This window comes from Camelus ferus, chromosome 11 (assembly GCF_009834535.1).
Source record: "Camelus ferus isolate YT-003-E chromosome 11, BCGSAC_Cfer_1.0, whole genome shotgun sequence".
NCBI classification, from domain to species: domain Eukaryota; kingdom Metazoa; phylum Chordata; class Mammalia; order Artiodactyla; family Camelidae; genus Camelus; species Camelus ferus.
This window is the reverse complement of record NC_045706.1, coordinates 33,504,690-33,532,638: the sequence shown is the minus strand read 5'-3', so window position 1 is coordinate 33,532,638 and position 27,949 is coordinate 33,504,690. Positions and strand designations below refer to the sequence as shown.

At 41.1% G+C, this 27,949-nt stretch overlaps 1 protein-coding gene across 4 annotated transcripts in view; it reads right to left on the bottom strand.

Moving 5' to 3' along the window:
• The window catches only part of PANK1 (pantothenate kinase 1), a 53,937-nt gene extending 26,643 nt beyond the window's left edge, over positions 1 to 27,294 (bottom strand). Inside the window, exon 1 of one of the 4 annotated variants that reach the window (XM_032491348.1) lies at positions 26,449 to 27,294. In XM_032491348.1, coding sequence (XP_032347239.1) covers positions 26,449 to 27,151 — 703 coding nt within the window. In that variant the 5' untranslated portion in view covers positions 27,152 to 27,294. Of the gene's footprint in view, positions 1 to 19,794; positions 19,826 to 25,528; positions 25,778 to 26,448 lie in introns of those variants that run through there. The other 3 variants (XM_032491350.1, XM_006191754.2, XM_032491349.1) reach the window with 3 other exon arrangements.
• Between the last annotated feature and the right edge of the window lie 655 nt (positions 27,295 to 27,949).

Sequence of the window (27,949 nt, the reverse complement as noted above, 5' to 3'; positions counted from 1 at the left end):
GAGTGGCCAAATTTAAGAAGAACAAAAAACCAAGTTCCAAACAAATTGGAAACAAGGTGCATGCCCTTTAACAGAGAAACTTTAATACTGTATGACTTCCAAACCGTGGAATATTAGGCAGGTGATAAAAAGAATGAATGAGATCTATACTAGCTGCCTAGAGAGATATCCCCAATTGTCTCTTTGAAAGCAAGAGATATCTGGAAGTGCAAATAATTTATTTACCCCATCTGGTTTGGAAAAAAAGGAAAAAAAGGAGGGGAAGAAGGAAAGAAGGAATGAAGGGAGGCAGGCAGGCAGGTGGAAGGAAGACCCTTAATGGTTATGATTAGATAAGCCCACAGGAAGGTCTAGAAGGCCATCCCTCCAGGTTGTTAGTGATGTCAGAGGGCAGCAGGATAAGCAGGTTGTACAGGTAGAGGCTATAAATCAGAGGAGGGGATAGAGAGAAAATTCTTCACATAAAATTTTCAGTACATGAAGAAGTGGAGAAATAAGTATTCAGTGATAAGGGGAAACAGGAGACATCTCAGCACAGAATGGACAGAACAAGCTGTGTGAAACCCAGAAAAGACCCCACATGGCCTTTTATTTGGCTGAATATTCTTAACTACAGGCAACTGAAAAGAAGTCTCATTTTTTAAAATGCTACAGAGGATAGCTGAGCATTTTGCAAGTTATTTTCAATTCGGTTTCTTCTTCCTGCTTCACCTCCTGCTCATTTTTGAGCCATTTCAAAGCTTTCCTTAGCAACTCAGCAAAACAGGGGGAAAAAGTGTAGAGTTTTGAAAATTCAGTTTAGTGTCACATCAGTAATTTGGGTTAAGATAAAAGGGAACAAGGACTGGAATATTTATCGTTTAAATGGCAACAGAAATTGCTTTCACTTACCTACTCATTTCTTGTCTTCATGACAAGTTAAATCCTCTCCTATTCACATTTTAATGCTTTTACAGGACACTGTCATATTTTAAATGTTTTTGTTTATCTTCCCTTTTTTGGGGGGGTGGTAATTAGGTTTATTTATTTATTTTCAGAGGAGGTGGTGGGGATTGAGCCCAGGACCTTGTGCGTGCTGAGCACGCATTCTATGCTCTGTCACTTGAGCTATACCCTCCCCCCTTATTTATCTTCCTGATATCAAGGTCAACCTAAACTGTACTTTCCATATGCAAGCAGTGGATGGAAACAGAAGAGAAGGGAAAGGAAGAAATCCCAATCCATGACTCATGTGTTCATTAATCCAGGGCATGCAGATGCTTTGATAAATTCAGCTGAAGTACTGATAAGAGTCTGTTCTGTGTTTACTAAAAGTAATGTTCACTTTAGACACAGAATGTCTGCATTTGCACTTTTAAATCCAGATGTCATTCTAAAAAGTTTCCAGAATATTCATCAAGGATGTTTAGCAGTAGACCTAGTTCGAACTGCACAAGAATTCCACTAGAAGAGTTAACTGATCCACTCATTCAAACTGGTTTCCTCATGTAGTGAATGAATTAGAAGCTGATGTTCACAAAACAAAGTGCTACAGTTAAGTAGCTACCTTGGGGCCCATATTCTCTCACTATATTTTAACGAATAAAAGGAACTATTTCCTAAAGAAATTCTTGCACATGTGCACTAGGAGACATATAAAGATGTTCACTTCAGCAACCTGTAATAACGAAAAACCAGTAACAATCTAGGTGTCATCAATATGTAAATAAAGTGTGATACACTTATATGGTAGAATACTATGTAACTATGAGAAGCAACTAGATTTATGTCTCCAGATAGAGCTCAAAAACAATGCTGAAGGAAAACTGCCTTAAGGGTGAGCGGAAGTGATGTGGAGGTTGTCACTTCCAGGCCAGAGTATTTAATTACAGGCATGAGACCTTCCAGAGCTTTTCCAGAGCAATGGGAAGCATTCCAGATAGCAGCTGATCTGTCAGCCTGGGTCCTGGAAGCAGTCAGTCTTCAAGACACATACAGCACGGGTATGAAATAAACCTTTGTTCTTTAAACCACTGAGATTGGGTATTGTCTGCTACTGCCACAGAACCTGGCCTATTCTGACTGCTACTTGAAGTGGAGTGCTGCTTTAACAGCTAAAAAAAAGTGTAGCACTGGCTGAGAGGCCAGGCAGCGGGGAGGGAGGCACTGGGTTTTGGAGGCTGGCAATGCAGCTAGTGAAACCATCATGTACTTGGAAGGAACATAAGGTACCTGAAGAATTAGATCTCATGCAAGAGGCTGAAGTCAAATGTTAGTAGCATGTGTTGGCTACTACTGGCTAATGTTGGCTGCATTTTAAAAGGTGTAACCCTTAAAAGAGAGATGTGCTCAGAAAGTCATTGACTGGTCTACAAAGAAAAAGGGAAGGGAACAATCCATCAAGTCAGACTTGCAGGGTTGGAAAAAGCAGCTGCTTCTTTTCCCTCAACAGATGAATAATAAAACTGGGAAGGGAAAAAGGTCAATTAACCCATAGTTTGGGGGTGAGGGTCAAAGGAAGGGAATGACTATCACCCCCTCTTCACACTCTGAAAGGGTTAAGATGTCTCCAAGAAAAGATGCAGGTAAGGTTGTGGCTTCTGAGTGAATGCTTGCAGTTAGAATAGCTCAGGGGAGAAGAGACTTGAGGTATGGCCTCCCCAGCAAAGCCTGACAGGTTCAAAGAATCATCAATTAAGTCAATAAAGAAAGGCATGGAAGCAAGAGCACAAAGGCATCCTGTGAACATAAGTGTGCCAAGAACTGAGGGCTTGACTACTGGCATATGGAAATAAACCGGAGGTAAAGAGATAAGAAACCTGCTTCCTAAAGAGTTGTCCTACCAAGGAAACCAAGAGCCTGAGCCTGGGAAGGCTGGGGAAACTGTTAAGACCTAAAAGAACTCTGGAGCCCCCAAATCTCCAGAGTCAAGAAGCACCTGGGAAAGCCACTCAGCCCCTTACGGAACGTATATTCTTTACTTAAGATGCATGAGGCTACTGGAAAAAAACCAAGGGCTGAAGAGAACAATGGACCAGGGAAGCCCTCCCAGAGAGAAGAATCAGGACCCCAAAGGGACAGTTTTCACCTACAAGACAGGGATCTCAGAAATGCTTCAGCATTGTAGAATGACCGAGGACCAGTGAATGGATGTGTCTCATTCACCCCCTATTCAGAAAGAATAGCACCATTAGATATTAATATAAGCATGGGGGAGGGAGTCAACGGCAGGTAACCTTACCATTTTTAGTTCAGAAGTTTCTAGATCAAGAGGACCCCCATTCAGAGATGATGTCAAAATGACTTTGTACCTATCACCCCCTAATTTAGCACCTCCTGTGCATCATCCAGATGCTTTGACTGGGTGGGACTGCGGGGGTCTCTCCTTTGGGGAAGGGATGAGTATTTTACCTGCAGGTGACAAATATTTGGTAATCAGAAGAGGAAACTGTGTTAGCAGTCACTAATGCCGCTTGGTTCCCTTCCTTCCCGGCCCATGGGGTCAGACTGCAGCTCCTGGCCATTTTCTAATGGAGCTGGGCAATGTGCCTAATCTTGCCCGTGAGCTGGGAATGGAAATGGCGGGGGTCACTTCCAGGCAAGAGCATTTATGGCTAGTGTCAGACCCTGCAGACCTCTTCCTCGGTTACTCTAACCAACAAAATTCAAGATAATGATGGTGCCGCCAGCCAGCAGAGTAAAGATGAGCTAGATTGGAACCCCAGGCACCTGTCAATGGACTTACAGTGTGAATGAGAAATAAACCTTTGTTGTTTTAAGGTACCAAGGATTGGGGGTTGTTACTCCAGGATGATCCTGCCTATCCTGACTAGTATGCTTTCTATCAAAATCTTTGGTTAGGTATTTCCCCCTGGAACCCTCGCCGTCCTGCAGAGCCAGATGCACTGACTGCCAGTGTCACTGATAAACATGTAGGAACTGAGTGTTCATAAAAAGGTACGTGGGTAACATTTCCATCACTCCCCAAGAGGTGCAGTTTTCGAATTCCCAGTTTATCCCTTCCCACCCTCTTTGCCCCCTAGACACTATGGAAATGTTAGCTATCTTGATTGTGGTGGTGGTTTCATTGCTGTTTGCATCTATCAAAATTCACCAAATTGTACATCTGAAATATGTGTAGTTTACTGTACAGGAATCATACCACAATAAAGGTGTTAAAAATAAAATAAAAGGTACATAGACTCTTGCATTTATTTGTCTAAAAATTTCTCCCAATAAGGACCTGAATTGGCAATCTGATAGTAGTTAAAACCCTGAAATGAATCGTATTCTAAATAGTGGTGAAAATATTTTAGAATTTTATTGGCAGTTGATGGCTTTAAGACAAAGCTTGTTTCTTAAAGACCTTTTCAGAACACTGGAATAGTCACTGAGGAACAGTTAAGCTTCCTGCAGAAAATATCAAGGGTTACACAGGGAACTCCAAATAGCATAAATGAGTAAAGACCAAATAAAAAACAAAAACAAAAAACCAGAAAGAGAAAGAGAGAGAAAGAGGTTTCCTACGATTCAAAGAAACAATTTTAGAGTTAAGGGAGCCTGACAGGAGAAAATCTACCTCCTCTAGAGCAACCAGCCAGAGAACTTTAAGAGATGTTCCTGGAGAGGTAAGGCAAGGGTCCCTCCCAAGTATATTTTCTCCTGTGTGTAAATTAGGCGCTGAGGGCTAAGATCAGCTCCTCTGGGCTTGCTTGGGTCTGACTCAGCAAACCTGCAGCTGTCACGGACAGTTTAACAGTTCTCCCTAGGTTCACCAAGTTAAAATTTGTTATAATAATTGTGAATAGGGAGTGAAAGGATGGAATTTCATTCTCCACTACTTGTTAACAGATTTGTTAAGCAAATTAATAGATGGAAAAGATGTCTGAGGCTTTTGTAATCAACAGGAAAAAAAAGACTTTTCAAGCACTTTAGAGATACTTTTACACTATGTGAATCCCCATTATGATCAAGTTGCCTAAGAACCCCTGCAAGTTAAAACAAAAACAAAAAAAACAAAACAAAAAACCTTTAACTTAGATCCAAGTGTGTAATATGAATTATATTTCTTTACAAATTTCCTGAGCGCTAGCCTTCTCTTCACTACGTCTTAATTTGGTTGATAGTATAATGGAATTCCTTGCTAATATATTCATAAAAACACTGAACTTTTAGAGGTGGAAGGGACCTTTGGTTAAGCCCAACTCCCGGTTTACAGATAACAAAACTTAGGGGTAAAAAGATCAAGGAATTACCCAAGGTCAGTCACAATAGGTATAAGAACCTACATTCAGTTTCAGGAGCCAACAAATTCCCCATTTCGCTAGGCTAGTCTGAGTTGTCTGTCACTTGCAACAGAGAGGATTGTGGGCAGGTTTCCTTCCTGAGCTACTTACTAAACTGTAAGATGGAGGTGGACTAACCCATCACTAAAGTTCTGTCTAGTTTTCACATTCCATCACCCTAAATACATGTACACAAAATCCTCCAAAGTCATACTTTTAACAGCATAAAACGTACGAGCTGAAAACCTAACAACTATTTAAGGATCATGAAGAAAATGGTAAACTGTAAAATTTAATAAAAGGGTTTCCATAACATTGCAAAGAAACCCATAATTATTGCACACAGAGCAATCTGCTAAACATTACTCTATGCAAAGAAACTTGAGGTGTGGTTTCTTTCAAATTAATGCATACCAGATTTCTTCAGTTTGAATTTCAGTCGCGTGGTAATACCCAGTGTTGGCAAGGGTACAAGAACATAAATACTTACAGGGTACCAAGGAAAATGTAAACTGTTGCAATCTTCCCTCTGGACTATTTGGAAATATATATTAAAAAGCTCCAGATTTCTGTACCTTTTGACACATTAGTTCCACTAAAGAAATAATTATGCATGTATTCAAAAATTTACCTTAAAAAATCATTAAAGATTTACTACTAATAATGAGAAAACAAATTTAATGTCCAAAAATAGAAGGCTGGTTAAGTAAATGATTATCCATTAACACAAAGGAACAATACATCACCATTAAAATCACTTTGTGGGATGGCAATTAATGACATGAGGAGAATATTCATTATATATCATTAGGTGAAAAGTGCAGGTGATTAAATGGTATATTTCATATGATTACAATTTTGTGTAAAAAGTAAACGGCTATTTGTACCCAGAAAACAAGACTAGAAACTTCAGTGATAACAGGTAGTATGGATAGTGAATTAGGGCTTTTTCTTCTTTGGCTTTGCTGATGATGCTTTTTGATTTTTTACAATCAGTAGGTTTACTCTTCTTAATCAAGAGTTATTTTAGAATTCTCAACCAAAAACTTCTCTGTAACAATGCAAAAGAAAGAAAAAATTGTTCTTACTTTGCTTCAAGGAACTCTGGTCTTGCCCACGAAAAAGCCTGCATTCCTCATCTCAACAGTTCCTTCCTTCCTCAAGCGATACTCTGCCCATATCAAACCTGTTACCGAAATCCATTAGACACAAGCCATCAAGAATGACAGAGAATGGACGGGCCAAGATGGCTAGAAAGAGCCCAGCTCACCCACCTCCTCTGATGAGCACACCATATTTAATTTGCAGAACAGCCATCATTGAGAAAGACCAGAACCGACCAGAAAAGATCTTCCACAATGAAAGATATAAAGAAGGAACCACAACAAGATGGGAAGGAGGGGTAGGGTCACAGTATAATCAAGTACCCTACCCCTCAGGTAGGCCACACACAAATGGGAGAATAATTACAACTGCAGAGCTCTCGCAAAGGAGTGAGGCGTCTTAGCCCCACAGCAAACTCCCCAGCCTGGGGGTCCTGCACTGGGAAAAAGAGCCCCTAGAGCATTTAGCTTTGAAGGCCTGCAGGGCTTACTTTCAAGAGTCCCAGAAGAAGGAGGAAACAGAGATCTGACTCTTGACATGGGTACAAAATTCCACATGCTCTGGGATCAGGGGCAGAAGCAGAAATTTGAAAGGAGCCTGGGTCAGAACTACTGCTGATCTTGGAGAGTCTTCCAGAGAGGCAGAAGGCAACTGCAGCTCACAGGCTCTGGTAGCAGCAATTTTGGAATCCTCCTGCCAGCTTATTAGCCAGGGGTTGTAATTAACAGGAAAAAAAGACTTTTCAAGCACTTTAGAGATACTTTAACTATAACTGGGTCGGGGGAGGGGACAGGACACACAGCCCTACCCATAAGCAAACAGGCTTAGACTCCCTGAACCCACAGCCACCCCTTGACACAACCGTTCCCCCGCCCAGGACCCAGCCCCATACACCAGTGTGCAGGCACTAGGCCCAGGATCACCAGGGCCTTCCAGCCAGAGACTCTGAGACCCAGCTCTACCTATCAGTGGGCAGATACCAGCCCCAGAATCCTCTGGGCCCTGGCCTGGACCTCCAACCAGCCTGTTGTAGCCTCGGCACCAGCCTCACCCACCAGTAGGTAGACACCAGACAAGGATGCCCACTCTTGCCACTTTTATTCAACATAGTATTGGAAGTCTTAGCCACAACAATCAGAGAAGAAAAGGAAATAAAAGGAATCCAAATTGGAAAGGAAGAAGTAAAACTGTCACGGTCTGCAGATGATGATTCTATACATAGAAAACCCTAAAGACACCACCAAAAACTACTAGAGCTCACCAATGAGTTCAGTAAGGTTGCAGGATACAAAATTAATATACAGAAATCTGTTGTATTTCTATACACTAATAATGAACTATCAGAGAGAGAAATTAAAGAAACAAACCCATTTATAACTGTATCAAGAAGAAGAAAATACCTAGGAGTAAACCTACCTAAAAGGTAAAAGATCTGTAACTCAGAAAACTACAAGACATTGATGAAAGAAATTGAAGACAACACAATTTGATGCGAAGATATACTGTATTCATAGTTTGGAAGAATTAATATTTTCAAAATAACCATACTACACAAAGCAATCTACAGATTCAATGCAACCCCTATTAAAATACCAATAGCATTTGCACAGAACTAGAACAAATAAGTTAAAAATTTGTATGGGAACATAAAAGACCCTGAATAGACAAATCAATCTTGAGAAAGAAGAACAGAGCTGGAAGTATATCACACTCCCTAACTTCAGACTGCACTACAAAGCTACAGTCATCAAAACGGTATGGTACTGATAGAATAACAAATACATAAATCAATGCAACAAAATAGACAGTCCAGAAATTAACCCATGCGCTGATGGTCAATTAATCTCTGACAAAGGAGGCAAAAATATACAATGGAGAAAATACAGTCTCTTCAATAAGTGGTGCTGGGAAAACTGGACAGTTACATGTAAAAGAATAAAATTAGAAAATTTTCTAACACCATATACAAAAATAAACTCAAATGGATTAAAGACCTAAATGTAAGACTGGAAACCATCAAATTCCTAGAAGAAAACATAGGCAGAATGCTTTTTGACATAAATCATAGCAATATTTTGGGGGATCTGTCTCCCAACCAAAGAAAACAAAAGCAAGAATAAACAAATGGGACCTGATTTTACTTAAAAGCTTTGCACAGCAAAGGAAATCGTCAACAAAATGAAAAGACAGTCTACAGAATCAGAGAAAATATTTGTAAATGATATGATCAATAAGGGGTTAATATCTAAAATATATAAACAGTTCATACAACTCCACATCAAAAAACAAACAACTCAATTAAAAACTGGGCAGAAGACTTGAATAGACATTTCTCCAAAGAAGACATACAGATGGCCAACAGGCACATGAAAAGAGGCTCAACATCATTAATTATCAGAGAAATGCAAATTAAAAGCACAATGAGTTATCACCTCACACCTGTCAGAATGGCCATCATCAAAAAGACCACAAATAATAAATGTTGGCGAGGATGTGGAGAAAAGGGAAACTTTTTACACTGTTGTTGGGAACGTAAATTGGTACAGCCACTGTAGAAAACACAATGGAGGTTTCTCAAAAAACTAAAAATAGAACTACCATATGATCCAGCAATTTCACTCCTGGGTAGACGTCTGAAAAAAACAAAAACACTAATTCAAAAAGAAACGTGCACCCCAAGTTCACAGCAGCATTATTTACAACAGCAAGGTTATGGAAGCGACCTAAGTGTCCATCAACAGATGAATGAATAAGAAAGCTGTGGTACACACACACACACACACACACACAGGAATACTACTCAGCCATAAAAAGGAATGAAATTTTGCCATTTGCAACAACATTATGCTTAGTGAAGTAAATGAAACAGAGAAAGACATACTATATGTTATCACTTATATGTAGAATCTAAAAAATAAAACAAACTACTGCAATAACAAAGAATAACAAAGAAGAAACAGATTCACAGATATAGAAAACAAACTGGTTACCAGTGGGGAGAGGGAAATGGGGAAGGGCATGATAGGGACTCAGAGATACAAACTACTATGTATAAAGTAAATAAGCTACAAGGATATATTGTACTCACAGGGAATATAACCAATGTTTTATAATAACCTTATTTTTTAATTTTAATTTTATTTTTAATGGAGGTACTGAGGATTGAACCCAGGACCTTGTGCATGACAAGCATGCACTCTACCACTTGAGTTATACCCCACCCCCATATAATAACTTAAAATGGAGTACAAGCCTTTAAAAATTGTGAATCACTATGCTGTACACCTGAAACATATAATATTGTACATCAACTATGTCTCAATTTTTAAAAATTAAAAAAAAAAAAAAAAAAAGAATGACAGGGAAAGCCTGACGCCCAACAGCAGAGTTATTTCGCCAGTTAGATGCTTGACACCAAGGCTCCTCCAGGTCAGAAGAGACCTGATTTACCCATCTATCGTCAGGGAAAGCCTGTATATTAAACTTGGCAATTCAAAACACACTTAAGGGGGCACAGGTGTGTTTGTGGGAATGGCTTGCCGTGGGAAAGGCCACACACCCCTGTGTGACAGTAACCCTTCTTCCACTGGCACAGCCTTCGATCCCCATCAGCTTTCTCCCTCTCACCCAGACAAGGGTGGGAACAAAAGAGCTGATCATATTCTCATCCACGAAAGGGGAAAAGAATAGTGAGGGTTCCTTTTAGAACTTCTGAACCAGGGAGAAGTATTATCCCATCAGCCACCAGAACTAACTTCTGGATTTCACCACCTCTGCCACGCAGGCTCAAACTAACCGTTTGGCACAACAGTCTCAGTACTGTCGACTGAAATAAAATGCACAACCTAGAAGCTGAGAGTTAGCTTTTACTTGGTGGACATTGCTGAGGACTTAAGCCCGGGATGACAGCCTCTCAGATCGCTCTGAAGCACTGCTCTGAAGTGGCAAGGCAGGAGCCATGGTGTATGAAGACCAGGTAGTTGGAACATCAAAAGATTACTGTTTAAAGAAAAAACAGGTATCTCAAGTTAAGGAAGTTAGTGATTTTATGTATGGGAAGGTGCAAAGGTCTGGGTTCCTTGAAATCATTCCTTTGATGCACATCTAGCTATCTAGGACCAGGATCCCGTTCTTTCACACGCCAAGTTTCCTCACGGTGCACCATTCGGGGTGGCTGCAGGGGCTGGGCTGGCTGCTTGTTTGCAACCCGAGTTCCCTCCGCTCACTGTCGGCGGGTGACGGTAGCTGATGGCTTGATGGTTACAGCATTTCTTGTTTACTAATATGGCTAGCAATATTTTTCTTTCAAAGTACCTATAATATTTTTAGGCAATCAAGAAAATACTGCAATTTTTTTTTAAATCAGAAGAAAACATCTGAATTTTCAGGTCAAAGAAATGCTGCAATACATTCATCTTTATACCAACAGAGTCATAAAATATAATTGTATTTCTTTCTTTCTTTTTTTGGAGCAAGGGGCCCACAAATGCAAAAGTGACTGAGTTAAGTGACAAAAGTTAGTCTCTGTTTACATTTTGCTCTACATACAATCCCAGGTTAGAATTGACATGATATCTGACCACAGTCCACTTTGCATTTGCAGTTTGAACTGGATCTCTAGGTTGTGTTTACAATTGTATTTCTTAGAGCAACTTCCATTTTAGTATTTTATGCAACTAAATTTTAAAGTCAAATGTTTCAATTGTATTTATCTTTGAGAACAACTGGCTGCATTCAACCTCATTGTTTCTCAAATTTGCCTCATCGTGAAAACCACCTAAGGCACTTGTTAAAAATACAGAATCCCAGGTACATTGCTGGGAGAGTCCAATGCAGTGGGACTGGAGAAAATGTTTTCAACGAGGGGCCTCTGGAATTCTCATTCGTCAAGTTCAGAACCACTGTGCTCGCCCACTGTGCTAGCCAAATGGAAATGAATGCTCTAAGTAGCTAGACCGCAACTTGAAAGTGAGAATCAGAGTTTGAATGAGCTGCCCTTCCTCGTAACTGCCAGGGCACTCAGGCTGCCAGCTGAGGGCAATGCACGCTAATGACCCGGCAGACATCCGTGTTCCCAGCAGGGACGTGAAAACATCTAATTGCTTGTTAATGAAATTATTTATGGACACTTTAAAACATGAGTGCCGCAGGTGACCTCCATATTTTAAATACAGTTTCTGAAGTTTCTGGTTATCATCCATCCATGACTAAACCCCATGGATAGGAGTCTAAAAACAATCCACATATAATTAAATTTCTTCCGTGCTCTCCACTGTCCCAGTGGCTCCCATTTTAAAGGTAACCACACATTTTCCATCAAGAAGGGAGTTCAGGATTTGCAGATACTAATTACTATTTATAAAATAGATAAACAACAAGGTCCTGCTGTATAGCACAGGGAACTATATATATTCAATACACTGTAATAGCCTATAATGAAAGAGAACATGAGAAGGAATATATATATATGCATAACTGAATCACTATTCTGTACACTAGGAATTAACATAATATTGTAAACTGACTATACTTCAATTAAAAAAAAAAAAAGAAGTACGCAGTGGCAACAGCACTGATGTATTAAGGTCTTTTAGGTCAGGCAGGCAGACCTTTGATTTGCAACCCATGACACAGACAATCACATGAAATCAGAAGAACAAACAGAAACACCGACAGAAAAGCTATGTTACTTTTTTTTTTTAAGGTTAGGATTTGGGAGGAAAAAAAGGTCTTGCAGGGCGTCATTCTGGTGGCATCAGTAAATGTATTCTTAGCTTGGACCTGGGCCAAGAAGCAGCAGGGCCAAGTTGGACGCTGACATGAGGGGACCTGAAACATCAAACCCATGGGTTAAAAAAAAAAACATTTCCTTGCGTCTCTTCCCCAAGTGCCTAAGAAGCTCAATGAGATGCAGTTTCCTAAGGTCCTGGAGCCTCTCCACTCCACCTTCTTAGGAGAGAAATCAGAGCAGACAGAGGGCTGGCATTCCAGGGACCACCGAGCTCATCTTCTCTCCATCACCCCCACAGTCAAGCCCTGTATTTCTGTCTCTGGCCTTCAGTAGGGGAAATGATAGGCAGATGAAATTTGTTTCCCATTCCACAGTAATTTCTCAGGCTGAGCAGGCGGGAGGAAAACACAGTTATAGACAGCCTCAGTCATCATCCTAATTTCTCATGAAGAAGCTGCCTGTCCCACCCAATCTAGAGGTAACAGAACGTGTGTATCAACCTTCCATGTGGTCTTCACCTTTAATGACACCACCTTATTCATCTGAAATACAGTCCCCGGACTAAAAAGAAGAATCCATAGTTTTGCGACTCTGCAGAGATGTGCCAAGGGGACACAAGTACAATGCATCTATCTCTCTGACTATCTCCACTGCGATCATTTCAGCCACAAGAGCTGATCACAGCGTCCACCCAGGAATGGTCCTTCCAGCTACCTAATGCCCTGCCCTGAGGCTCAAGGTGGTAATCTCATTACCTGCTTAAACAAATCCCAGTTTAAACCACCAAGAGGTTTAGCTTTCTGTCTTGACAAGCCACGAGAGCATGCTTACTTACTCCAGGGATGCTGTTGACAATTTAATACCAGGGAGTGGTTTAATTAAAGAGGCTTCGGGGAGAACAGCATTGCTAGGCGGCGCTGCAGGGCAGAAGAACAGCGCTACCAGAAATGGGCTCTGTCCATTTATCTTTGCTCGACTGTGAAAGCCCAGCAAATCCTTCAAGTCGTGCTGGGTGGGGAATGAGAAAAGATGTGCCGACTACTCACATGGCAATGCAAGCTGAAATAAAGAGGAAGTAACAAGCTACATGCTTATGCACCCATTGATTCATTGTTTGTTATTTTGTTCCTAGACACGGTGAGGCTGTGGCACCGAGTCAGGATGTGGCAATGAACCTGCCCACCGGCACTTACATTCTAGTCCGCAAGGACTGATCATTAATCAAGACAGTCTGGAAAGAAGGAATGAAAACTCTACTATAAGTGAAATCCACACTGTCTAGTACGAGATGGCACTTAATTAAAATAATCCTTTAATATTTACAAATGGTAGCAGCTCTGTGCAAGGTTCCCTCTTCAGCACAGTGACTAGCACAAAGTAAAGTGTGACACTTCCTGGCCATTCAGAACCTTATAATTAAACTGGAGATGATGCTGGAACCCACAAAAAGTTTAAAAATCACAGGATGTTGGTGCTAGAGGGACTTAAGAGCTCTTTAAGGGAAATGCACATCAAAACCACAATGAGGTACTACCTCAAACCCACCAGGATGGCTATAATTTAAAAAAATGGAAAATAACAAGTGTTGGTGAGGATGTGGAGAAACTGGAGCACTTACACACCGCTGGTCAGGATATAAAAAAGTACAATCTCTTTGGAAGACATTCTGGCAATTCTGCAAGAGGTTAGACACAAGTCAATACATGCTCTAGCAAGTCCACTCCTGGGTAGTAGGAGGTCCATGCTTGGGTCCACCCAAGAGAAATGAAAACACATGCCCACACAAACTTTTACTGTTCAGAGTGGCATTACTCATGATAGGCAAAAAGTAGAAACAATCCAAATCTCCATCAACTGATGCATGGATAAATAACATGTATCTCCATACAATGAAATATTATTTGGCAACAAAAAGGAATGAAGTATTGATACATACTAAGACATGGATGAGCCTTGAAAACACTATGCTAAGTAAAAAGAGCCAATCACAAAAGACCATATATTATATGATTCCACTTATGTGAAAAATCCACACTAGGCAAGTCTGTAGACAAAAAGATTAGTGGTTGTCTAGGGCTGGGAGTTGTGGGGGAACAGGGGAGTGACTGCTAATAAGTTTCTTGGGGGTGAGGAAGAATTCTAAACCTGATTGTGGTGATGGCTATGCTCCATGAATATGCTAAAAACCACTGAACTGTACACTTTAAATGAGTGAACTGTATGTGAATTATATCTCAATAAAGCAGATTTTATAACATATATAAAGCTCTGGCCCAATCCCTTCATTTTATTGATAACTTTTAAAATAGAAATGCCAAATTATAATAGTTACTGAAGAAAATCTTTCCAAAATGCAAGACCCATTTTCTCATATTCTTAAAGAAAATAGAAGAAAGTCTTAGTTCTTTCTCATGCCTTAGGGTCATCTGAGAATCAATTATTGTGCCCACTATAGACTGATGCCCTCCAGAACCACATAAACTTGTGCTTCCCAGGCTGCTATGGTCTGAGTTTTCTTCTGTCTCTATTACAGCTTTCTATGTCTTGCTTTTCAGCTAGTGCTGTTAATTTCTTAGCTGTTGTCAGTGTACTGCAATGTTTATCCCGAACCTGCTATGTATAAATGCAGAGAAACCAGAAAATCAAGTCTGTTAAAGCTGTGACTTTGGTAAGAGTAAACAGACTCAGAGAGAGCACAGGAAGTACTCCAACTGTAAAATGCATAAGCATCTCCAATTTTATCTACTTTCCAACAGTGATTTTGGTGGCTCAGAAGTGTCTGCTTCTTTCCAGGTTCTCAGCTGCCTTCTGGGTTATTGCTGCCAAGATGCCAGAGTGATGATCACTGTGATTAGTAATAAATGTTATTTTTTTACCATAACAAGTTCTATCAAGGGCACAGCTAGATATAATATCTAATTGGAAAAAGAAATTAAAACTTTGAAAATATAAATATGAGTATTCAAAATACTTTATTTATCTTATGCCCTTCTCTCTCATTATGGTAAGATTTTCAAACTCTTCAGCATTGGAATTTTTTTTTATTACATCTTAACTCTGGACCTCATACATGAAAGAGATAAAAGCAACATCATTCATTTATATTGGCTTATTTTATAAAATATATCATGTATTTAAGGTAAAGTTAACCAATGAGAACGATGCTGTTTTGCTGAACATAAAGGCTGGAAAATTGTCACTTACAGATAAGAGCTGCAGTTTGAGGAACTTCAGCATCCAATTTATTTCTGAACTGTGGATTACACAGTATGGAGAAAAGCTTCATTCACAGAGAGGAGGTGCAAATCCTAACTGTCTTTGAACAGCTTTCCTTGCAATCTCAGGAGTTTCTTGAATCAAAACTGATTCAGTAGCTTGAAAAGATTTACTGAAAGTGTTTCACAAAAGAGCTGAACACTAAAAATAACTAAACTCCTCAGTTTGCTTGTAATGAATACAAATATCAAACAAAAAGCATCTAAACCTTAAGATAAGTGCTAAAACTCTAGGACAACATTGTCAGGACTTGACAGGTTACCCACTTATTTGTTATTACATAACTGACCTAAGCCAGAGTGAGAGCCTTTGCCAAGCAAATGTGCCTAAGCGTTGCCCAAAATTTAATCGAGAATGGTATACGTGTGCTGAAGTGGTATACTAGCTTGTTCAAATTTATGTGGACATATATGCACAAGCCAAACTTTTGAAAATACTTCAGAGCCACAAACTTGTCAATTAATGATCTGTTCATAAGAATTCAGAAGCTTATTCCAGGGCCTATGAAAACATAAGTTAACCCAGCAGCAATACTGTACCAAGGAACCTTAAGGGCTGACTACGTGACAGGTGCTGAGCTAGGGGCTTCACATGCAACATTTAATTCTCATTGCCCAATGAGGTAGGCAATATTATGCCCATTTTATAGATGATCAAACTAAGGCTCAGAGAAGTTAAGGAACCTACTCAAACACTGGTTAGGCGGTCTCCAGCTTTTTAACTACAGCTTTTTAAGTAGATAAAAATATTTTTAAAGAAGCATTTTGGACAAAATATTTGGAGCCCCTGAAAGTTCTGTTCTGTATATAGATGATGGATAACAAATATCCATGGACTGGAAAACAAAAGATCAAACATCATTTTGTACACCATTACTTACACAACCAGCATAAAAACTGGTATTAGTGATGTTCCCTAAATTATGAGATGATACTAAATGATACTCATTATTCCATCAAAGAAGGCAAGATGTATAAAATGCATTTGAAGCACCTTTTTCATAAAACTGAAAAGAACCACAAAACTGACAAAAGTAAGCCAGTTCTGGCAGTTAAACAGTTAAGAATTCACTGATGTTTAACTGGTTTGATCCCTAGGAGTGCTCAACAAACAAGAGTGGTACTAGAGAGATAAAGGATCCTTTTCTTTGTTCTTGGGGTTAACTTGAAATACAGGGTCATGGGTGGAGAGACTGCTTGGAATCTTGAATCTCATAAATTTCAGCAATATCCCTCCTGGTTCAACCCTGAATCCAGCACCTCCAGATTCCCAGGTCTGAGCACAGACCTACATCCTGACTGTCTTCAGGATGAGTGCTAGCTTGCCTACTCTCACCCTAATGATTCCAGATGAAAGAAGAGGGGTGTTATTCCTAACCTCTCAATCTCAGGACAAACACTACATAGGAGATTATCAATCACTTCTTCCAGTGATTTTGTGGTGATCCTAAAGCACCTATTTGGGGGCACAGGATGATTTCATTCCAAGAATGAAGTTTCAAATCTCAGACCATGAAGAAATGGTTAAAAACTAATCCTAAACAAACAATAAAAGGTACTGTTAAAGGAATCCTCCAGGGCAACACAGTATCAGATTTTCATGCATCAACGAAGAAGATGTAACAATTTAAACTGTGCTTAGATAACTGAATTTATTCATCTAATTGTGCCTCAGAAAATACTGTGGTCTCAACTGGATATAACACACTGTCCACACTTTCCAGCAAATAACATTATGGTTATGTTTCTGTGGTGAGATAACTAAAATTATTCACCTAATTGTGCCTCAGAAATACTATGGTCTCGACTGGATATAATACATAGTTCACTTTTTCAGCAAATAACATTACAGTTATGTTTCATTAGAGAGTTCTCATCTTTTAGAAACACATACGAAAATATTTACTAATGAAATGATGTGATATCTGAGATTTGTGTCAGTATCATCCAGTTTACGAGAGGAAGGTTTGCATATAACAGACAAAATAAGACTGGACATGAGCTGATCATTACAGAGGCTGACTGATGAGTTCTTCAGTTAGTTGTACTATACACTGTAGTTTTGTATCATGTTTGAAATTTTACTAAATAACAAGATTTTTAAAAAAAAATTCTAACACTCTCCAAATATTCCTTCAGGACAGTGAAAGGGTAAATGGAGCACACGGAGTTACTCTTGGAGTAAAATGCAAATGGTGGGGCAGTCCCTCTTTTGCCTCACAGATCCTGCTTTGGAACCAAACATACATACCAAGCTCCTTCTCTTGGCTGGGACAAATTTCAACCTGCCCGCCTTAACCAGAAACATGAAATGAAGAAGTTCTGGCAACTCCACCCTACTGTTTCAGCAGCAATAAATTACAAATCACACTAGAAAAGTATGAGGCTTAAATGGGGCCAGATTCATATCTATTTAAAGAAAAAATTAGGGTGTCCCCCAGTCCACAAGCCATGAGCATGTAACCCAAAATAATTCAAGTAACAGTGAATCATAAAATAAGTGCAAAGAAGCCCACAGCTACGATTTTCCTATAATTACTACTTTGGTACATACATGTATCTACATATCTATACACAAAAAGACACGTATGTTGTTTTCTTATCCTTTTCTTGGTTCCTGTGCTTTGTTGCTGTTATATTAGCACCTGTTTGTTCTACCTACTGGGTAATCCAGCTCTGAGCCCAACTGTTTTTTGAGGTAGGAATTTCAGAGGGAGAAAAGGAGGCAGATAATACAGTCATCCATCCATATTCAAGGGGGATTCGTTCCAGAACTCCAAACCCTCCCTGTCAGTGGACACCAAAATCTTTCGATGCTCACATCCTTTATATAAAATGGCCTATTATTTGCATATAACTTACACACATCCTCTCATATACTTTAAATCATCTCTAGATTACTTTTAATACCTAATTACAATGTAAATGCTATGTAAATAATTGCCAGTGCATGGCAAATTCAAGTTTTGTATTTTGGAACTTCTTGGAATTTTTTTTTTTCAAATATTTTTGATCTGTGGTTGGATGCAGAATCTGCAGATCCAGAGGACTGACTCTGTAATGTGATTCTAAATTCTACCCTTATACTACAGTGGGCTCTCAAATATTTGCAAATATTTTCTTTCCTGAGAATGACACTCATCCAACTTCTCATCTTCTGGCCTTCTCCTAGCAGAGGACATGGTGAGCTTTTTCTCCAATTCTCTGCTTCAAATGCCTTAATAATTTAGTTTGTATCACTGATGCTCTTGGAGACCTTTCTCTCAGTGACCTGTGACCTGTATTCCAGTCTGTGGTATCCTGGTAAATGTTTAACAACTGGATCTCTGAAAATAAAGCCCTAATTTTCAGCATTTGTCAATTTCCAATGTGTAAATACACCTACTGTGGCCAATTTCAAGCTACCAACACAAGGACATTGAAAGTAGAGTTGGAAGTGACGTGTACAACCAGCCTGTAGGGGCCGGCTCCAGCACACCTCTGGAACTCCTGGTTTGCCCAAGTTGGTCCTGGCATAGTTATTAATGCTACCCTCTACCACTCTTAAGACTGCTGATGAAATATTATGTGGTCACTCCAAAGAATAAATCACACTTGGGCCACTTCCTCACAGTAGAAAACTTCTATAAAAAAACCTCTGGGGACTGGCTTCAGGGTATCTATTTCTATGGAAGAAATACTTCCACAAACATAAAAACTTTTCTTCTATAGTAGGAAACATTTCTATAAAAGGTAAGAAGATGTGATATCCTATCTCCTTGGCCAAACCGGTATTACCTTCCTTCCCCTAAATACACAGCATCTCTTTAGATGTTTTTCATCAAATGTAGGTAAGTTGGAGAAATATGAATGGTAAACAGCCTCAATGATGTTCAGGTCCTCTGACTCATACACACAGTTTAATGACTCAAGGAACTGCCGTAGCATTTGAGTAAAATCAAACCCCGTAACTGTTCAGGCTACACTACGGCTTGTTACCAATTGGTTTAGCACAGTGCTTTGCCCAAAGGGATAATAACTAATTGGCCCTTGTGGGACCCATGGGGACTATTAACTCTCAGGGTTCAAGATCACCCAGGTCAGTCCTTACCTGATCTCCTTCATGTCAACCCAAAGAAGCCACCCTGCAGCCTAAGTTTTAAAAACTTCTGTCAACTCAATACAACCTGTACTGAATCACATGGGTGATGGAGTCTGGCAGGTGAGAATGTGGCTCTTGGTTTTTCAGAGGGTGGGTCAGGGAAAAGTTAAAATAAAGTAGCTATCTTTAAATATCTAATGAGCTGTTATGTAGAAGATAGATTAGATATATTGGAATGCAGAGTAGAAATTAGCAGATTCTGACTTAGTGTAAGGAAGGATATCTAACATCACCACCCATAATTTTTATTGAGTGCTTATGTTCTGACAGAAGACTCACCAGACTGCTGACCCATACTGAGTTTCAAGGCAACTGCGTCTTTCTCTGCCTTGGACCGCCTATCTCAGGCTGTAAAGGACTTATTGTCCAGAAGCCCCAGAGGACTCCTAGTAACTGGCACTGCCCAGGATGGCCCCAGCTCACAGAGGTTCACGCAGGTCCAGACTGTCTTGAGCCACTATCTGAAGTCCCGTGGCCTCCAATTCAGCGTAGAGTCAAGGCCAGGCACACCAGGTTCACATGCTGCTCTTGCAGGCAACAAGCATCCAGAAATACTCATCTCATCATCTGCCAGAACGAAGTTTGCTGGGCTGAGGGTTAAAAAGAAGGTTCGAGAACTCGATGCAGCTGTTCTGAATTCCGAAGCCTTGTTCAACTCATGCAGCTTTTTATAAAGGAAACGTGTTCCCTTTCCTAATCTTTCCCATTGCTCTCTTGTGTCTATCTGCCTCACTCAAGGGCTGAGATATCAAACAGGAAAGATCAAAGGAAGATACTTCCTCTTTTAAAAATAACTTTGTCCTGACACTAGATTAGCAGTGAAATAAATCACAGTCTTCTTATTCGCAAAGTTGCCAACATAACTTCAGGCAGGGCACGCTTGTACTCGGTCTCAGGAGTTGCAATGGAGCAAGCTATGAAAGTGACAAGGAGGTCAAGATGTGACACAGGCCATGTGTTCTGCTTCTAGAAACCTCAGAGGGAAGCTGGGAAGCTTCCATTCAGGACGTGATGTCAGATCGGGCAGGGTATCCACCCTGAAACCCAGTCCCCAGTTCTCAGTCGAGGATGAAAATCCTGAGATTTTAGAGAGTTTTAAAAGCCCCTATGACTTAATAACAGCAAAAGTATTAACATTAACTACCCTTTACTAGTAGTAGCCAGTATTAATAGTAAAATATCTTTTATTATGCATATACCAGAGGGCATTCTACTCTAGACTTTATCTACATTTTCCACATTTGGTTCTCACAACTGGTAAAATGAACACCGTTATTTCTAGTCAATATACCGAGCCTCTGAGAAGTTAAGCATCTCACCTGAGGCTACACTGTTAGTAAGTAGAAGAATGAGGGTCTGAATCCAGATCTGGCGGCTCCAAAGCTGCTACAGAACACAACCCACACTTCCTGGGAATTCACCATGGTCCTAAGTCTGGTCCCTTGGCCCAGCAGAGTCAAAATCTGAACTCAGATAGTTTTCCCCCTGAGTCCTAGAGCCCTCCCTCTGTTTATTCATCTGCAGAAGGAAGATCATGATAGTATCTGTCTCAGGCCGTTCAGGCTGCTATCACAGAAATACTCAAGACTGGGTGGCTTAAAAACAACAGAAATTTATTTCTTACAGCTCTGGAATTCAAGATCAAGGCATTCGCAGTTTTGGTGTCTGGTGAAAGTCTGCTTCCTAGATGGCTTTTTGCTGTAACCTCTAGAGAACTCTCTGGGCTCACCCTCATGACCTAATCACCTCCCAAATGTCGCATCTCTTAATACTATTACCTTGGGGGTTAGGATTTCAATACGCGAATTTTGGGGGACAGAAGATGTCAATATATATAGCAGTACCTATCTCACAGGATGCTGGAGGAGATAATCTATGTATATAGTGTTTAGGGGGGAGGGTATAGCTCAACGGTTAGAGTGCTTGCTTAGCATGCACAAGGTCCTGGGTTCAATCTCCAGTGCCTCCATTAAAATAATTAACCGACTAAATAATTATCTCCCTCTCCCCCTCAAAAAACCCCAAACAAAATTTAAAAATTAAGTGTTTAGCTTTCTGGCAACATTAAATGTCCCTTAGTGTTGAATACTGTTAACTTCCACACACACATGAATGAGCTTTTTGCCAAAGGTGTACAGATTGCATCCACTTATCTTTTCTACACATTTTACAGAACACACTTCTTTTCCCCCAAATAATATGCTTATTGTGCCTTAAAAGAAAGCCAGCTAGCTGGCAATGGAGTTAAGATTTGGTTTTGAATTCTAGCCCTGTCATTCACTGTCTTCAGGTAGGTTGCTTCACTTCTGAGCCTTTCTTTCCCCATCTGTAAAATGGAGCGTGAGAGTAGTAATCGCACGCTTTTGTAAAAACATGTACAGAGCAATGGGGCACAAAGCTGTTGCTCAATATGGCTACGCTAATTACTCAAAGTGATTAGGTACTCACTATTGTCACGCGTCTTTTCACTCTTTCTGAACTATAGAGGAATCTGTTAGAGGGCCAGATCATAATTTTGATGTAACTGCCTCTAAAAATAACAATCTCTCACCCCTTGGAATCTTCAGCTGCTTTCAAATATATTCCCAAGGAGAAAACACAGACACACGTGTGTGATTAGCCAACTCTAAGCATCTAAAAGATGTCATAAATTAAGTAATGAGATACCAAACTTGACAGCTGCACTATCTAGAGAAAAGGTCTACTTAGAAATTCTGTGTGCCATAGCTGATAGAGAATATTGTCAGTCCAAGGTGAACAGTGGCCTACATAGTAAAGCTAAAGCACCTAATTAAGTATAATGGAAGTCAAACCTTGATTGATTTTCCTGGTAATTGGTTTGTATTAACACACACACACACACACACACACACACACACACACAATTGAAAGTCAGGCTATCACACACATACAAAAACCAACCCCAACCTGCTAATTAAAACCAGTACTCTTTTGTTTCCCTACCAATTCTGTCTCCAAAAACCATGCTGGATTTTGCTCTATTCACTTGTTGAATGTCCCAGATGTTAAAAATTAACAGCACTCTTTCCACCTTTGGTTACCATGCCAAACACAATATGCTTTGTATTAATGTTGAAACTCACTTACTGGTCTTTTGGGAAAAGTGGTGTTCATGTGCCTAACAGACCCTGATACCTGACTTAACCACTTGGACACTGGATAATTGGGCCCTTAAATTCTTAAATCTCCAGATCAAATGTGCATCGTACAATTCCTAAGTACACTGACAAACTTGGGAATCTGACCTTACCTCAGAAGGAATTCTAGAGTGTGCCCTTGCTTTCCATCTTAGTCTTTTGCTCTTGATTTGCAAAGCTCCCCGTCCATCTAGAAGTTCTGATTATGTTTAAAAAATGCTCTGTGCACATACAACTAGAAAATTCTACCTATTTATCTCTTTATTCTCATTTTTCTATCTGAAGTAGGGGAAATTGTAAGTGCCACAGCTAAATATCCCAGTATTTGGAAAATTGAAGCCTTATACTTTCACAATGGTGGTTAGCTAAAACTGGTAACAGATTTGGGTTCCTTCAGTTTCTACCCACGAGTGTGTTACATGCATAATGAACTCTCACCCATTTTCTGCAAGTGTTCTATCTAGATGATCTAAGAATTCAGAACTTTCACCAGGAGGCCGCAGGCACTGATCCAGCCCTCATCCCTGCCTGTTGCCACACACTGGGCAGGAAGAGGATAGCGCACATCCTTGAGTCTTCTGATGAAATGCAAATATTTGCCTTTCTGCAGCTTAGTGTTTGGTGGCTCAATTATCTCCTTCGCATTTTTCTCCTCTCTTCACTAGTGTGGCTTATCTACAAGTGTCCTTAGGATCTAAAATATCCAGGATTTCAAGGCAACAGCTATATACTATTGTGTGGCATTTCTGTTTCTTCCATTAAAAGTATATATTCACCAATTTCACCAAAAATAAAGACTTATGTACAAAGTTGTTGCTACAGCACTGCCTATGATACATAGAGATGCTAGCTACAGCCTATAGCTCTGAGAGACAGGTTAAATTAATTATGGTATATCTATATAATGGAATGTTGGGAATATGATACAACCATTAAAATGTTTTAATGCCGTAAGAAAAATAGCATAAGGCAAAAATAAAAATTAAAAAAAAATGCTAAAAAAAAAATGTGGCAGACTAGATAAGTAGGGAGAAGTCATGTAGGAAGAACTGTCGGTTCTGAATTATCTTAGAATTTTTGAAGGTACAAGAAGCAACACTTGAAGACCATCCAGCCAACTGCAGCACTCCAAGATGAGAGCTAACTTGTTTAAGGTCTATAGCTGCTAAGTAGCAGAGGCAGGTAAAGAAACCAAGGAAGTTCGATGAAGCAGTTAGTCTTAGAAAAGCTTTCCAAGGTTAAGCCGAGTGAGTGAGGTGATGGTAATTTTGATGACAAAACTGGACAAGGTTCCCCTTTCCTGATTTAGCAAAATTACCCTGCCACTATTCTGATTTTTGGACTACAAGATTATGAATATTCCTTGCACTGAGGGGTCAGATTTAAATTTTTTGAATAATCAAAAACTACTAAACTGTTTCATTCCATTCATTGCTATTAAAGATTAAGTATTTTAATGTGTATTGCACACTATCCAAAATACTACCAGATAGAAACACACTTGCCCACATATGCATTCCAGGTGCCTATATGAGTGAAGTGATATCTGACTGCCCTGAAACATCTCTGGTTTGGAGAGGAGCAGGTGTCTGAAGTTGTAAATTCTAAGTAAGAATTAATTATTTCTCCAGCTTTGCTTCTACCACTGACATCCTCTTAAGTTGCATTTAAAGCATGTAAATAACTGCTTATGTAAAAGCTATCAGTCATCAGAAAAATAGGGATATGCATAAGTCTAAGTGAATTTGTCTTAGATTACCTAAGTATCAATTGATTGGGCAATATATATATATTTTTTAATGAAAAGATACCTGAATGTTAATAGGCAAGGTATAAATATACTAAATTAAGCCTAATTTTAACAAATAAATTGTGGTAGTAAACAGCAGATGTGACTCAGAACATTTACATTTATTTCAGAAATGTTTGCTCAAATTTGAGAAAAGAAAACATTGTGGGATAATGAAAAGTCAATTTTGATGAATTTTTAAAAAAGTTTATAAATAAGTATGGTCACTCAACTTAAAATAACTAAGGTTTTCATTTTTTAAAAAAATACACTACTTTAATTCCTGACAAAGCACACAGGCATAAAGTTATATTCTTTCGTATTCTAAAATACTTCCTGTGGTATTGCAAGCAAAAGTTAAGGCTCAAGATTATTTTTTCTATCCCTTCATGCTATTGTTAGGAGAGTGTATTTTCAATTCCTCAAAAATTATTTCAAAAGCTGTTATACACTCAATTAAACATAGACCATTTAAGTTATACTAAATACTATATTAAACAAAACTTCAACACACTTCTCTTTTGTTAATTTACATTGCAAACTCTCATACAATTTGCTAATGTAAATCAGAGAAATAACTGAAATGTGGCTTCAAAAGAAGTAAAACAGGTTAATAAATCATAAGTAATCACTATTAAATCCATAAAGAAAGTCATTTTCTAATTAGACTCTAAAACAAGAATAAAGAGAAATTCAGATGTTAGATGCCTTCTTTACAACCTTAGCTAATCTGCTTTGTGGCTTCAAAGTTCCCCAAAAGACCTTAACTTTCGACCTAAACATTTCAGACCTACAAAACACAAGTATCAGAGTTACCACATCCCACAGTCGAGTTAAAATGCTTTCCAAAGTCTCAGAGACTTTAATTGAATGCAGAAAAGCTAAGAGTCTAAATTGATAAACAGAAAGAAACAGAAAAAAGTGAAGCTGTTTGCCAAATACCAAGCTTTTACAGACAAATCCAAAGCATATCTAGTAATTTCCCTGTATCTAACAGGGAAATCTAACCTATATGCAAAAGATGCATGTTTGAATACAATCACTTATTAGCATGCATACTACTTACTTTGCTTTTTGCCATTTATAAGCTTCATTAAGACCCAGAAAGAGGTAACCAGTTGAATGAAGTTCGGCTCAGATAAGAAAAACCAACTGTAAACTCAATCTACAAATTTGCATCTCAGAACATCCAGCGGGGAAGGGTCTCTTTACAAACTAACATTATATACAGAAGCTTTAGATTGTGAAATAACGCGTTTCTACTTTCTGCGCTGTACCAACAGAAACTCTCAACTCTACCTCCCCACTCCCAGAAAAAAAAAAAAATACACCTCCAATCTTCATTGGTCCACATAGTTCCGGCCCACATGGTATCAGTGGGTGTGTCCCTCCCAACAAGTCCTCTCATTGGCTGCGAAGAAACCGCGTTTAATAGGCTGTGGTTTGGGGGGGGGTTGTCAAACTCCACGCCTCCAGACCTAGCGCTCGCCAATAGACCCAAGGAGCTGGCGGCTTCTCTGCGATTCAAAGGACAGGCTGGCTGCTTGAGCGCCAACCCCAGAAAGACAAGCTCTGAGAAGGGAAAGAGGCGGGGGGCGGGGGGCGGGGGGCGGGGGGGGCAGTTCTGGCTCTCCCCGCGCAGCTCTATCCTTACTCCCGGACCCCACCAAATGTTAACACACGTGCATTCTCCCAAGGACAAATTAGAAAGGCGGCTAGTGCGTTCGCCTTCTACAGAGCGGTGACCCAAGGAGCAGCTCAGGCTCCGAGTCCAATCGGCCCATTCTACAGATGGAAGCAAGCGGGTCAGCCTCAGGCGGCAATCTGTAGTGCTTCGCATCCCTGGGGAAAGAATCTGTCCCGGGCGCCCCCTCGGAGCCGGCGCTCGACTGCCGGCGCTGGGGCGCACCGGGCGCGTTCCGGTGCCCGCCCCGCCACTCCCCGGTGCCGGGCTCCGCGCTGCGCCTGCCTCCCGGAGGGACTTACGCGGCCTGTTCTTCCTTCCCGAGTCCATCCTCCTCCGCAGCCGGCATTTCTTGGCCGGGGAGTCGTGCTGAGGGGGCGGCGGCTGTGGCTGGAGCTCGGGCTGGAGCGGGAGGCGCGGGGGCCCCGCGTCCCCAGCGCCTGCGGGGCCCCGACCGCAGAGGCGCGGCAGCTGGACCGGCGTTGGGTGGAAGCCGTTGTGCAGCAGCCCATTCACGGCTACAGCGCCGGCGACGGCGGGACTGCCCGGAGCGTGCGGGTCCGAGCGCTCCGGCAGCCCGCCGTGGTCGCCCATGCCAAGGGCTGGTGGGACGGAGCGCGGGCCCCGGCTCAGGCGGCCTCGCTGGAGGTCATTCTCGGTCGTCTTTATTTCCCCGGATCTTCCTCGCGGCTTCCGATTCAGCAGCCGCAGAGCAGGCGCCGGGGGATGGCGAGGCTGGCGCTCCTCCCCTCCTCCCGCCGGCTCCCCCTCCTCCTCCGCGCCCTGCCCCCCGCGCGCCGGCCCCGCGGCGCCGGCCTGGAGCATGCCCGCTCCTGGCGCGGAATCGGGGATCCCCACGCACCCCCAGGCGGGGCCCACGCAGCCCGCCTTCCCCGGATCCCCCACTCGCGCGACTTCAAACACAGCTCCTTCGCCTCCCAGACCTGTCCCCGTTACTGAGCATGCCCAGTCCTGCCCGCCACCGCCACCGACAAGCTTCAACATGGGGACTGAAGTTCTCCGGCTTTACGAAGAAGAGATGGGAGGGTTGGGCTTTGTATGGCGGAGCGAGCCCAAAGAGGACTGGGCGAGGCAGGCGCGAGAGGAGCTAACAACTTTGGGAGGAATGCAGGGGGAATGCAATATATATTTGCAGAGGTTTGGGTTTGTTAATCCTGTCCCCAGTGAGCTAGATACCTTTGCAAGGTCATTCACGTTGTCCCCTCCTCCCCGAAACCTTTGTGGGTGAGTGTGTGAGAGAGTCAGTGTTAAGTGACCAAACTACTCACTGGCCTGAGGGGAGGGAGGAGAACGATTATTTATAGAAAGGTAGGAGGATTTGGAAAGGGAGGGGAGTGTAATTTCTTTGCTGGCGCACACAGACACCATGTGCTCTCGTGGAGTTGTCTTTTGCAGGGAGGAAACCTAGGAATACAGTGTTAAGGACAGTGAAGGACACAGCTGTAGGCGGGATTAACCCGCGCTGGAAGAGACCAAGTAAACAGAAGCGGTCCCAAGCTATAAAAAGCACTTTCCTCACCCAGAAAGGACGCTGAAGAGACAATGTCACCCTATTTATAGAGTAAGAAGTTGCCTGTGTTTTAAGAAGGGGAGGCAGCATAGCAGGGTGGGCAACTGTGTAACCTCTGGAGTCAGAGTTGGGTTCAGATTCCACCTCAGCCACTGAACAAACCCAGAGGAAGTCACTGCTCAGGTTAACACACCTGGTGACAGGAAATAGGACCCGGCATGCTCAGTAGACAGGACCGATTTGGGTGGTGAAGACCTTCTCAAAATTGTGTA